This window comes from Phlebotomus argentipes, unplaced genomic scaffold (genome assembly GCF_947086385.1).
Source record: "Phlebotomus argentipes unplaced genomic scaffold, Phlebotomus argentipes genome assembly scaffold_4, whole genome shotgun sequence".
NCBI lineage: Eukaryota > Metazoa > Arthropoda > Insecta > Diptera > Psychodidae > Phlebotomus > Phlebotomus argentipes.
The window spans coordinates 12,400,615-12,415,188 of record NW_026776174.1 but is presented as its reverse complement, the minus strand read 5'-3'; the positions used below and the strand labels follow the sequence as shown (position 1 = coordinate 12,415,188).

Here is a 14,574-nt window from a genome sequence, read left to right as displayed (position 1 = left end):
AATTCAGGAATGGAAAAAGTGCGATTCCGTATACTTCATCTCTCAAGATTCACCATCATCTCTGAAAGTGTGCTGAGAATTAATGAATTTATGAGTTTTTGATATCAAAATCATGAGTAAAAGCTTGAATTTCTCAAAATTGATCTCAGATTTCATCTTCAGCAATTCACTCATCAATTGACCAGTGAATTTTCACTCTCAAATAGACATGAATTTGGGTTAAGTGAATTACCATTTAGTTGAATTGTTGAAATTTATGTCTCTGACATTCCATCTCATTATCACACTCGAAATAATGTGTTCTTCCCCAAAAAGAGAGACGAAAAGACGTGAGAATCAGCAAGTTAATTAGAATCTCTTTGTTTGCCCATTAGAGCTACATTATTTAGTATGCCAACGAAATCACATTTCTTCGCCACGCAGAGGAAGTCAGTCGAACATTTTTCACTTGCTTTAATATTCCCAGTGCGGATCTTCTTCTACCATTTATGGTGTTCATATTAGATATGAGTGCTGAGATATTAATTTGATTGGCAATTGAATTGACTCAACGCATGAAACTACGAAAGAAATGCCGGAAATTTAATTTTCACCGCACACAAAATTATTGATAGCTCGAATTACACTCGTCTGGGGAGAGAAAAGTGCGATTGTAAAGCCAAAAAATTTATTCATTTTTCCTCAAAACACTTTCCAATGAGTTCAATGTGAATTACACATTGAATACTTTCACGTGAAATTCCCTCTTGTGTGACTGAATTTCGCGATATTCTTTGTCTGAGTGAGATTTTGATTATTTCATTATCAAATCATACTGAAAACCAGTCTTTACTGGACTTCTTTCCGCCAATATGCAAATCCAAATCCGATTCTTTAACACACCTTTCTTGAATAACATCTATTCATAATTTTTTTGCCACGAAGAAGACTCTATTTTGTTCTTCTAAAACCGCCCAAAACAGCTTCTGAGTCATCGTGGAAAAATTCCTTAAATCATTACCAAAGTGCATTAGCAATAAAGTGTGCTATCTGGATTATAAAAAATACATTTTCATGTGTTAAAATTCAACTTCAGAGATTTTCTCCTCCTCAAGAACACCACTTCATGGGTGTTTCATTTCCATCCATATTCCCATTTACATAACGCAATAAATTTATCTAAATGGAGAACCGCGCCGCAGAACTCAAGAAAGAGAGATTTCCACCGACACAATGATCGTCTGCGCGAGTGTGCGAAGAACTCTTTAGTGTGACGTGACAAATTCACACAGTTGTGTGAACAACGTGGGAGATTTTTTTCCACAGTAAAATCTCGCATTAAATGTGTAATTCTCCATGTTTCTTCGGTGGATTTGCTCTTTTTCTCTCTCCTCCAATTGCTCAATTCGCTGTGCAATGGTTGTTCTGGGCGATCATATATGAAATATTGTGATGTGTGGAGAAGTGAGAGGAAGAGGAACATCCTCGCATTGTTTTTCAAATGTCTCCACGCGGGTTCGTCGCCTAGGCATTGATGTCTTTTGTTCAGTGGAATGCAGAACGCCACGCCAGACTGAAGAGTGACTCTAGCAGTTGAGCTATTTATAAATTCTAGCTCATTAGCTATTCATTAATTTGCACTCCTTCAGCGCCGCAGAGTTGGCGAATTCGTATTGTCGAATTATCGTCTCTAAATATTAGCATAAAGAACTGCGCATTGGGAAATCATGAGGACAAAGTTGTAGCGTAAAAACTGGTGAACCTGCTAAAATTAGGAATGTCGGTCAATTGGCTATTGAACAGCCCCTAGTAAAAGGCACTTTACGACATATTCACGCATAAAAATTAATGCTATTTCAGCGTCATCTTAATCACTATATCTTTCGTCTTATTTCTCCACAATCACACATGCCATTCATGCACATAAATATTAAGAAATATCGATGGAATCTCTCTGCAGGTTGGCTTTTGGAGAGGTGATTTTTTAGCGCTTTTTCCACGGATTGAGGAATCACAACACTCTTCTCCCGGCATTTTTTCCACTTCTGACGCAAGCAGTTCAAGGCAATCGCAGAGCGATGGTGATCTTTTAAAAATAAACTCCGCCATAAGTCAGTTTGTGCCAAAAAGTTAAAGAGATTATTATAAATGCATGGCTGATCGCCGAGAAATGAGCCATTAATAACAGCTAAATGTCTCCACGCGGAGTGCAGAAAGTATTATTAAAAATTATACAAGGTGTGGATATTCAATTATACTTCCTTCGCGCATTCCATCATACACACCTTGAGCGCACCGTATTGTGCAGAAAAAGGTATTCCAGTGAAAGAAATTCCATTCCGGTACTCCAATACTCGTCGTCCAATCTATATTTGGGCCATTATGAGTACGCAATGAGACCAAATGTGATCGCATTACCACACCTCGATAAGTCGTGAAATGTGAGAAAAAGCAGAAAAAGACGGATAAGTAGGAAGAGCTTCCAATCGGTTGGACTTTCATTTGCCCACCTGAGATTCCAACTCTGTAGCGAAAGCTCACGTTGCTGGAAAAGCTTGAAAGCGCGATCTCAACCGGTTACAGTGCGTCCACGAATGATCTTCGCTACATTTTCTTGTAGTTTATATAAACCTAAAGTAAAAATACTAAAGTTTCCACGCATTAGATGGCGCGAGAAAGCGAGAAAGACATGATCAAATAAGAAGCTATTAGACATCATATGATCTTCAATGTGCACAAGTTGGCAGAGATCGAAGATCGCGGTTTTTCTTCAGAGACAACCTACGACACTTTCGGCAATCTTAACAAGCGATCTCTGAATTTACGATCACAACTAGTAAATGATAAAAAATAGCGAATGATTGAAACTCTCTTTTGCGCGAATCGCGATTGGCATCTTTAGTGTAATGTAAATTTTGACACTCTGTGTTTGTGTGAAGTTGCATGGAAAAAATCCCACAAAAGCACAACATTGCGATCGCGCGCGAAACCACCGCCACTGCGGTGAAGTCAAATCGCACTCTTTCCCAGTTGAATAACAACACTCTGGCGCGATGTGCCTCGATTTGGAGTGCTACCGTCAGTTTCCCAACTCAACTATTATCAAGTGGAAGTGATCATTGCACTCTTTTATGCTTCACCATCAATTGTGCAAACTGCGACTGCAGATTTAACGCGAAGATATTGTGTGCAAGAAGTGATCTTAAGTGAAGTGCAGAGACAAAACCATAAATCCATTAAGTAAATAGGAATTATTGAGGGTTTTCGCGGTACGACAATCAACAATCTCGGTATGTTTTGTGCATATTTCACTTTCTGCATAAATTTGAATGGATACAAAGAAAAAAGAGTATCAAAAATCAGTCCAAATCTAGCGATGTGAAAGCAATTTCTTTAGGAAAAAATCACTCTATAATCATCACGATACACGCGACAGGTCATTAATTGAATGATAGGAAAGAGTAGCAAAAAATTTCGGGGTATTAGCATAAAACCAGATCATATTATGCTTACGAAAACCAGCCCACGTATAAATTTAATATGAGGAAGTGTTGCGAGTTGCGTAAAGTTAAGAATTCATCTGCAGAAAAGGTACTACAAAATAATTGGAACACTTTTCAAACCATCATTTATTAAAGCTTCGTTCCAATTAACACTATGTACTGGTTTTTTTTTCAAATAACTTTTATTGAGAGAGTCTCAAGTTCTTCATCACGTTGGCAAAGGGGAAATATATTGAGTGTGGTTTCAAAAGGAAAATTTTCTGCATGAATATTTTGATACGGCTCATCTTCACGGTATGCAAAAATTAGTCAGTCATTCAACAAAAAAATATCTGTTAGATGATAAAATGTGATGAGAAGAGGCAATGAGGAAGATTACAAGTGGGATTAGCATATGAATTTGCCTCCCCGAAGCGACAGATGCTGAGATGCATCTGGGAAGTGCACGAGAGGTTAAGCATTTATGGGTTGGTCAAAGAGGTGTCTATCGTTAAATAGCAATCATTGCCCGCCTGGGAAATATAGGTCAGAGACGATACTCTTTTAATCGCCTTCAGAATGCCACTCTCCGTTAACTGACACTCTTCACCAGCGCTGGCATCAGTGCTGTGCCTTCCCAAAACACCCGGTCAAATCAAATATTTCTTGGCGACAAACGAGTCATTAATTAGAATTAGCAGTATAACGCATTTTGGAGTCACAAACTCGCGTTCCACATTATTTCCCATCACGAAATTGCTTTCGCTGGCACACGGTTAGAAATCGCGCTGGGCTTTTTGCTCGATGCACTCGCGGTGGAATAAATCTGGCTAACTGCTCTTAATATTTTATCACCTAATTGAGATCACAAAACGAGGCACATTAGCGTGATCGAAGAGGAGTAAATTTCGCGTCTTGCAAATTGCCACTTTGCAGACACTCATTAAGCGCATAATGTGATCCTCGTGCCGCCCCGAAAGTTCATCAAGTGCTCCAAAATACATTTTAGTCTCTGTACAAATGATTATTGCCACTTTTTAACTCCCGCTATGCAAATTGTGTCTTACTGTAAAAGGTGAATTAAGGGAGAGGAGAGAAAGAAATGTTTATGCATTTTATATTTTTGTGATAAAAAGTTTATGTACAATAAAACATGGAGTGAAAGATGAAAAAATTCATGGTCTACATCACGTGTGGTGTACGAAATCTAATGTGTTCTTTCTTGGCGTCAGGCAAGAAAAAAAAAGAGCGACAGAAGAGGCGGTATTTTGACGAACCCATTTCACTGCTTGGTTCTGCTAACTTGCACCCATAAATTTTGGCACAAATTCACAGTGTGATTTTGAACTTGAATGCAAAGCGTGAAATTGCTCGCGGTGTGATGAGAAATTCAAGATTCCAGCCATGAAGTGCATGTATTTCCACCTCGACTTTATTTAAGACACTGTCACATAGCGTGAAATGCCTCGACGATCCACGCGCCGAGGAGAGATTTTGATAGATTCAAAAAAGGAGGCGAAAACATATATAGTTTTTGAATCAAAACAACAAGCGAAGAATTTGCAATTGAATACATAACATGCGGTTTACATTCGCCCCGAAATGTTTAAGATGGAAATGACAAATATATATTTTGGATTAGCTGCGATGTTTTAAACTTTCTCATTATGCAGATTTGAGTTTTGACCGTTTTGACGTATGAAAACGAACAAAAATACGAATTACCGAATTCATATTCAAAATGATTATCTATGCCTCTGAAACTTGTATGCAAAAGAAAGTAACTGTTTCGATCATCTTGAATTTGGCATGAGGCAACAACTGAATAATGCCCTAATTTTGAACTAAAGTGCAAACCAGTCTTGTATTGTTTGCAACTAGAAAGTGAGAAACCTGAGAAATACAAAGGGGAATTTGGGGAAATCCGATATTTTCTAATTGATTTGTTAGAATCTTTTCATACAATATAAATTCACCCAGTTTATATGAAATGTTGTATTGATGAGGCAATTATCATTGGAAAAATTCAACAAATAGATTGAAATTTCACTTGAATTTCGAATCTAATACACTAAAATATACCCTAGATAATGCTAATAAATTGATATAATAGATGGGCATAAAGTAGTTAAGTGATTAGTGGACACGCCTACTTCAAAGCTCCGCCCATTCCATTAGTCATTCTTGCATTTTTACCTGCGAAAGCCAGTATTTCCACATCGTGTGGCGTCAGATGATAACATCATCGCCAGTGTCACTTTTACTCTTCGTCTCTCAGTGCTGATATCATATTTAGAGTCCGGCGCATGATCTCTTCTGGCACCCACGTAAGGTAATGTGAACAATGGCATGTTCACACGTACCATTGCGTTGTGGCGGCTGAGCAGCGAAATTAATGCCTTGGTGATGTAAAACAAAACACGACGACTCTTCGGCATGAGTAGCATCATGTTCCAATTCACCATTCAATCATATTCGCGAGCATTGAGCTGATGGGGCACAAAAAATGTGGCAAAGAGATGCATTGTTGATGTGTGGAAAAACCATTTTCCCCACAGTCATTGAATGGCACATGGAGATAACAAGACAGAAGAAATGCGTACACATTGCGTAGGAGTGCAAAATGTGTTACATTTTGCGTTCCGTGAAAATTTTCCCTCCAAGAAATGGTGGAAATGCGTTAATTGCCATGTGCAGAGAAATGGCATTATTGAAGGTAAAATATTTCCGTGTGGCTGTGCTATTTCATGCATGTTTTATTTAAATATGGGAGAATTGAGAGATCTGCTTAAGGAGAAGACGCTAAAGAAGAAGAAAAAAAACTGTTGGAGAAAAGAGTGTTTTGATCATTACAAAATCCATTTCATGTTACACGATCTCAGAGACTTGATTAATTCAATATAAATTTTATCTTCTCGCAATTGAAGACGAAGAAAACATTGCGCAAAATGCTCGCAATCTTTTCTTGCCTGGAATATTCAGCAGAAAATTTTCTTCATGGTCAAGAGGATTTCTCCATTTTCGTGGCATTTTCAGGAAAAAAGGTCTAATTAGAAATATATCACAGGAGTGAGGTTTGCAATTAAGCAAAAATTACCAGTGGAAATGACTGAAAACCACGAATGAGAAATGCTAATGCCACATTAAGTGGTCATAAAATGAAAGTCGATTATGGACATTTTTTTTTTATACTTCTTGACTTACAACAGCACAAATTGGATTAAATGTTAGTCAATGAAAATGTACACTATTTCGTGGCGCATGTGAAAAACTTTTACTTCGTGTTAGAGACCTCAAGAGGCATGTAAAAATCACTTTGGTTGGATGAACGCCTCGTTTTTGAATACTCTGCTCAGTGCCTTCAAATTAGCATCTCAATTGCAATTAGTCTGAAAAATGTGAAATGCTTATTTATTAGAAAATGTTCACTGTTACTTTTACACCTTCGGACATGCCCAAGAAATTATACCGATCGCTTTTGTACTTCCTTCCGTTGACCGCTGTTAAATCGCTGAATTCGTTCAAGGTTTAATTGCCTATTTGAACATCTCCATTTTAACACCTTATGCTTTTCTTCGCCAGCAAGTTCATTTGCATGGGGGCGCAATTGATGTGCTCATTGTGGAAAGAGAAATTACACAGTGATAACAGAAAATTATCGTAATAAAAAAGGTTAATTGCCGCTCAAGCGATGATCAATTGGAGCCACACAACTTGGTTAACACTCTCTAAAATAAATACAAAGGTCAAAACTCAGCAATAAATCATCAATGGAAGTAGCCTTATTTTCCACTTCTTAGATTTAAGATCATTTCTCCGCGATTCATGCACTGAACAGCTCAATTTGCATTATTCAAATATGGAAAAGTGTACGTGGAAAATGGATTTCATTGACCCTCAACTCTCAACAGTTTCAAGTGCTTTTGGCCTCTTGCATAAGAGTTCCGTTCGAGCAGCCATTTGTTCATCAATAGAATTGAACTCGTACGTCTTTTATGCATCCTCAACAGTTCTTTGAAGCCAGATGGAATACCTGTGTGTGGTTCTCTGAAATGAGCTCAAAAGTTTCACGAGAGATAATTTAAACAGCGGAAATCATTCTTCAATCGCTTTTTGCCTCCACTTCAATATCACAATTAAAAATCTCTTTCAATTTCTGTTCCAAATACTATTTCAACTAAAGTGGATCATCTTCTTCTTTCTCTCGCCGCAGAGAATTGAGTGTGACTCAGATTGCTGAATGGGAAGAAGAAAAGCGTACGCGCAACTCCTTGTCAGCATTGTAATCTGAAGACGGTGGCTTTTATTGCTGCACGTCGCTACTTATTTATGACGACATAAATACATAGTCGCGTGCCGACAAATGCTTCCATTGTGAGCTATGCAAACACAACAGCGACTGTTTAAATTGCGAAGGAGCCAATTTGACAGAGTGTGCAATGAAAATATCACCTCTGCAAAGGAAACATCACCGTTACCATTTGCATGATTCTAATTCTAGTCTCCTCATCCAAAACATTAAGAGACACTAAAGACTCTTTCTCCCGTGATTCACAGCCTCTCAGGGCTGGCGAAGAGATGAGAATTCAAACATATATATTCAAGAGAATGCTGGAGAATGCTTAAGCTATCTCTCTGAATAGCTGTTGTGGGAATTATTCAGCGCGAAATATTGGATATTGGGATATTATGCAAAACATCTCAGATGGTTCTTGGTGTGACCTCACCCGACCGCAGCTTCACATCTGCAGCGTTATCATATTGCGTAACGGAATAGCGATCTCCGCATGTGATTAATGGTGTGGCTTGTTTTGGTCTAAATTTCCGCTCTTCGCAGAACCGTAGGTGATCTTGGCTTTCTCAACTCAAGCGCCCCACATTTCTTTGTCTCTGCCCAACTAGTTTTGGCCAAATCTCGCCAACTGAACCCTTCAGCAGTGCTCTAGATCTCTAGAATTCGATTAATTCAGAGCAATTTTGGTGTCTAGCTGTCTTTTGACTAGAGAGACGAGAGCGCTTGTTTAAAATGAACTCCAGGGATTTTCAAAGTCCACCAGAACCTCAATCAAAACAGCTAAAACAATTAAATAGGGTTTTATATAACTTTTAAAATATTTCCTTATAAGAGTATTCGTTACATTGAAGGTAAGACTTTTCGTGTGGAAGTCCAACTGACGAGTCCATTCGCCATTTGTACGCTTTTCTTATTGGCGCATTCGCGAGCCGGATTGACTGTCACGTTGTGCGCTTCGTGGTGTGTTTTCCGTGGTATTTTGCCCTTTTCCCAGTGAATTCATCGTGTAAAGACTCAGAAGATGAATAAGGGTCTGCAGGAGAGTCTGTCCAACATCCTGGGCTTGGAGATTCCAGAGGAAATGGTTCAGTAAGTTGAGAAACATATTTGTTTACTTGTCCAACATTGTGAAATTCCCTGACTTTCAGGCACATTCTGTCTCTGCGCTCTCCGGAAGAGGTGGATGAGTACTTCAGCACACTCCTGGACTACTCCTGTGAGGATCACCTGAAGTTTGTCAGCAATTTCAAGGACCAAAGATACAGTAAGAGAGAATACTTCCTAGAGAAAGTCTTGACATTACATTCAATTTCCAATTTCAGAGCAAAAGTCCAAGGATGGCAAGAAGAAGGGCGCTTCCGGAAGAGTGACAGCTGCTCCTGGGATTCAAAATCAGAAGGAGAGCAAAGTGGAGAAGCCGAAGAAGAAAAGCAAGTTCACCAATCTCTACACTGCCGGTGGGAATATCAGTGAGATCATGCTGAAAGGGCGTCACTTGTGCAATTGCCAGGCATCCAAGCACAGTCTGATCAACAACTGCCTCAATTGCGGCAGGATTGTGTGCGAGCAGGAGGGCGTCGGGCCGTGTTTGTTCTGTGGAAGTGCGGTGAAGCACATGGAGGATGTCGATTATGGAAGCTGTGAGAAACAGGAAACGAGCTCGAAGGGCGCCAAGCCGAAGGTGTCAAGGGACAAGGAAGATGCCATTGCGCAGAGGAATAGACTCTTGGGATACGACAGGCAGAGTGAGAAGAGAACAACTGTGATTGACGACGAATCTGACTACTTCAAAGCCAACTCTGTGTGGCTGTCGGACAAGGAGAGAGAGAAGCTGAAGCAGCTCGAGGACGGACTGAGGGAGAAGAAGCACGCCAATCGCTTGTCTCACAAGTACAAATTTGACTTCTCAGGACGTCAAATCTTGGACGATGATGAGAATGTGGATTACGATGCATTCAAGAATATGCAGAGCATCGAAGACAGCAGGTTTCACGGGAAAACTCTGAGGGAAATTAACTTGAATTCGCTGAAGATTGATGAAGCTTTTCCAGAACTTGCCACAGAGCCTGATCAGACGAAGTTTGTTAGCAGCAGGATTCAAGACAAAGCGATGCTTGAACTGTCGGATCAGGGGCTGTGTTTGTCCATGCATCAACCATGGGCTTCGCTGTTGGTGAATGGAATTAAGAAGCACGAGGGCAGAACTTGGTACTCTTCCCATCGTGGACGCCTATGGATCGCCTCAACCGCCAAGCCGGTGAATCCGGAAGACGTTAAAGAGGTTGAGGAGTTCTATAGACGCTACTATAATGATAAGAACTTGAAATTTCCGAGTCAATATCCGTCAGGATGTCTTCTTGGGCACGTAACAATGCAGAATTGCGTCTCACAAGAGGATTACATGGTGGAATTTCCCGGTGGCGAATCTGAGAGTCCTTTTGTCTTCATTTGCTCAAATGCCGTGGAATTGCCAGTGTTCTTCCCAATGAGCGGCAAGCACAAAATCTGTGAGTTTTCTATCAAAAGCTTATCGCGCATTCCTTCTGAGCTTTGCTTTAATTCCAGATAAATTGGAGAGCAAAATTCACGTGGCGGCCGTAAAGTCTCTGCACAGTCATGGGAAGCTGTGAATCCGCAACCTTTTGGGATTGAATAAATTTCAGACTGATCGGCAAGAGCAGCTTGTCCTCCGTCTAACTGTTGATTCAGAGCAATCGCGCGCATTATTGATTCTTTCCAGTGTGTGCGTCTCTCGTGTTTCTGGAAGAGTGCTGAGCATAATTCTTGGCCGCTGAACGGCCAGCCGGAGCGCCACTTGGGTCGCCACCATTCAGTCGGCGTTTGCTCTCATGTCGTGACGGTTGCCTGGGTGCAAAGCAGAAGAAGTGTTGCAAGTATTTCACTCTCCAAGAAGTTCAAAAAAAAAAAATAAAACAGTTTTCAGTGTAGTTTATTCACCACTGGCACGCGATGTACCACAAAACCAAGCAGTGCAATTGTATTCAGCATTCAATCCGACACTCGTGAATATTGATGTGCCCAGGATATATCGTGAGGAGTGTATTCAGTGAAATTGTTCTTGCATCACACCTTTTTTTCGCTGGCTGCAATACAAGAAAAGTTCTCGCGGGAAACTCCTAAATAGCTGAACTGCAGACGATCCAAAGAAGGTAAAGGCAAATGAGCGAAATACCATTGCGAGAAACCGCGCATCTGATATGCCGACAATTTGAAGAGAAAAGGCGAAATTGCTCGAAAAATTAAATTTGCTCAGCTCATCTGAAGCGAGCGTGCAAAATCCTGTGTGCAAGTGTCATGGGCGCAAAAAGTGAGTGATCATTGTAATTGCAGACGGCGCACAGTAGCATTGGATTGAGGCGTAAAATGTGCAGAAAAGAAAGTTCTCATAATGTAATAATTAAACGAAAATCAACGTTATAGTTGAACAATTTGCGCAAGATTGGATGAAATGAGATTCAACTTTAATTCGAGTCCATTTCATTTGCTAATCCTCGAGTGCTGTTTTCGGTTCTTGACTCACAAAATAATCAGTCTTCATGTGTGATTCATAAACTTTAGGTGTTAAGAATGCATTGGAACTACTTTTCGTAGGCTGAGTTTAAAATATTTGATCCGGTAAGTTCGTCAGAATGCTCTTAATAAAGAAGTTGGAAAAAGTCTAAATAGCCAATTGATTTGGGTTTCGAAAAAGAATAGAAACATTTAAAAGCTTGTTGTAATCCTTTAGAAACCCCCATTTCAATTTATTAGAACCTCAACGTAAAAAATAAATATAAATCCAAGCCATTGGTTTAAAATTATCTCTGCAATCGAGAATCAAGGAGATTATGACGATAGTAAGACTTGGGTGTTTTGGTTCTCTTCTGGGACTGGAAACATCATCGGAGTTAGTTTTTTACTTATCATCTGTAATAATAAAAAAAGGATACATTAAGATACTGACTTTTTCTACAAACAAATGCATTTTTCACCGACTTTTTTAAGAAAACGGTTGATAAATTAATATAAAATGTATCGTTTGAATTAATTCTGTATTCATGAATGAATTTCTATCAAGAATTCTATCTAATTGTTAGTAAACTCCACAGATGAAAATTTAAACCTCGAATTTTTAGGTTAATCTTTCAAACTCATATTCGTATACTTACAATCGCCTGGACATTTTCCGTTTTCATCTGGAAAACTTGTTGGTATACCCAGAAAATTAGTACATCCCAAGCCTGCAAAGTGATTGAAATGATCACAAATATATAATTCTTGCATTGTCTATGTTTTTAAGACTATAATTATACCTTCTCTGATAAACAGCGAAACCAGGAATAAAATCCAAACAAAGACACTTTTCTCGAAAACTGGGTTCATTTTTTTGCTTTGTACTTCAATGCAGAAATTCAAAAACTGTTTATCAATCATTCGAGAACACAATTATATTTATACTTAAAAAATCGTGACAGAAACGGTTACTGTTCCTAAGCAAGAATTTTGCTGTTATTGTCAATTGACGACAATGCAGAGTTTTGGAGTATTTAATTGTGCAAATAGTCTATTTTATGTGCTTCACGAAATTGGCTTAAATCGTTTAAATAATTATTCTGAAGTTCGTGACTGAAGCTAATGGAATAATTAAAAACACAACTTCAACAAAAAAACCTGAGAGCTTTCCAATCAGTGCAGAATTCTGTCAAGAAAGAACTTATTTCGCAGATCTCTTGAATATTCGCACTAAAAAGACAATTTATCAGATATGAAGCAGAGAAAAGCCATCTCTTTTGTCACGCAGAGACACTGGCATCATTGGCACAAATCGTCAATTAAACGCACGTTATTGGCTGGGTTAAAAACCAGCCTCCGGAGTCGCGAGAAGTGATGCGGGAATCTTTATTGCATATCAACGGTATAAAATGTGGGCAATTTATTGCTATCTCGCAGCGACAGAGCACGCGCAAGAAGACTTCTTTAAGGAATTCTCAGTCGAGGAATAAATATAGGTAAATGAATAGAAGGCAGAGATAAAAATGGTTCACTGTTATAGGCGACGCGAACATACCGTTTTCCTGATATTGCAAAGCAGGTTCTAATCCAGGGTTCGGCCAATTAACTGCACAAAATAAATACCGATGAGACAAGAGTTCAAGAATTGCAGGAAGAGAATTGTCCTCATTTCCTCGGTGAGAGGCTCACTGGACACATAAATCTTCATCCATGGCAATTTACATGCGCAAGAACTCAATTTCCTCCGCAACTTTGTACACTTTGTTTGATGCGTTTCATCGTCTCGATTGCAATGGCGCGATTTTTCACAGTTGGCAAACATTGAGTCTCTCTGCAATTCAAATGGTGAATTATTCATGAAGAATTGCTGAAAAATGGGGGGTGAAATTCAAAGACTTTTCCTTTCTCTCGCATGCAATTTTGGCGCTGCGCAAGAATCCGCGCGAACTTGCATTTCAAATTTTCCCAATAATGTACGGTAAATTTGCCTTGATGAATGATTTCACAAAGACGCTATTCTGTGGCATTTTCATTGTTGAACATCACAAATCTCAAGTTGAGCAGCGCCACTGACTAATGAACCACACAAGTTTCACTCTGCAGACCGTGGAAAATCGCTCAAAACAGCGGCCAGTCTTTTTGTGATATGTTAAATCGGCCCAAAGAAAGTATTTACTGGACTTGCCAGTTGGTAAAAAGTGAAATTTTTTGGATGATACATTTTATCAGTTACTTTCCTTCCATTAAAACTTGGCCGATCGACACTTCAGCAGATGATTAATTTCCATCCGCACGAAATACACTTGATTGCATCAATGAAGAGTGAAAAATGGTGAGAATTGGTTGAAAATTGAATTTTCGCAATAATATTTATTGTTGGTAAATTGCTGTGGTGTTTTTGTGTGCTCCGAAAAAAACGACACAATCGATCATATTAGGCAAGAAAAAGGTCTTAAGAGTTAAAAAGGCGTCAAAGTAATCATCCACAGTCTCTTTGTTGCATTCAATTGAGGCGCTGGAGTGAAATAATTTTCAATTCTCATGATTATTTAGAGATTACGAAGGGGAGAAGACATATTGATTGTCTGTTCTGATTTCACACGGAACACATACTCGCAGTGTTTATCCTCTTCAGACGCGATGAAATAATAGTTTTCCATTCATAAGTCATTGATAGTTATGCTCACAATATTCAGCCACCATCTGTTGTCTTTTTTCCCTTGCGATGCTCATTTTCCTCCGCAGCCGCGGGCAAAGTATGTTTAAATGCTCGTGAGCTTCTTCCAGTGCGCGCACTTTTTCTCCGCCAACACTCCAACAATTTAGTTGCATTTGTGTGTTTTTAAAATTATGAGGATTTAATTAAAATAATTGCAGCCTTCCGAAAGTTTTTTTTTCTTCTTCTCTTCAGCCATTTCCCTACTGACATAATAAAGAGTAATTAGTAGAAGAAGAGGCGCCTCACAAAAATTTATATGTGCGTTCCTCAGTGCGTGTGCACACTCAACAATTGGTATCCCAATTTACATTGCCGTAAAATTCGTGAAATTACTGGAAGCGCGTGATTTTTTGAGTGCGCGGAAGCGAGTCTCCGTGAGACAGTGCGATTTCCTTGAGAAATATGGTTAACGATTAATCGATAAAGAGTGCAATTGCCCTGAAATGTTCTCAGCGCAGTCAAATGGCTGACCTGCATTCGAGCACTCAGCTTCCATTGCAGAGACATTTGCTCTTGAACTTTCACCAGGAGGAAAAATGGCAGAAAATGCACAATAAACTGATAAACCAAAAAGCGATCAATTCCCG

General features: G+C 39.2%; 1 protein-coding gene across 1 annotated transcript; it reads left to right on the top strand.

The window, feature by feature from the left end:
- The first annotated feature begins 8,681 nt into the window (after positions 1 to 8,681).
- On the top strand, positions 8,682 to 10,465 carry LOC132257490 (activating signal cointegrator 1). Its single transcript, XM_059754414.1, has 4 exons — positions 8,682 to 8,844; positions 8,904 to 9,019; positions 9,078 to 10,262; positions 10,321 to 10,465. The coding sequence occupies exons 1-4, from the start codon at positions 8,777 to 8,779 to the stop codon at positions 10,383 to 10,385; spliced, it is 1,434 nt and encodes a 477-aa protein (XP_059610397.1). The 5' UTR covers positions 8,682 to 8,776; the 3' UTR covers positions 10,386 to 10,465.
- The last annotated feature ends 4,109 nt before the right edge of the window (positions 10,466 to 14,574 follow it).

Bases quoted from the DNA above. Each gene is read 5' to 3' on its own strand.
- LOC132257490 (XM_059754414.1), top strand. From the start codon at position 8,777: ATGAATAAGGGTCTGCAGGAGAGTCTGTCCAACATCCTGGGCTTGGAG. The intron at 8,845-8,903 runs GTAAGTTGAGAA...CCTGACTTTCAG, and splicing joins ATTCCAGAGGAAATGGTTCA to GCACATTCTGTCTCTGCGCT. The intron at 10,263-10,320 runs GTGAGTTTTCTA...CTTTAATTCCAG, and splicing joins GAGCGGCAAGCACAAAATCT to ATAAATTGGAGAGCAAAATT.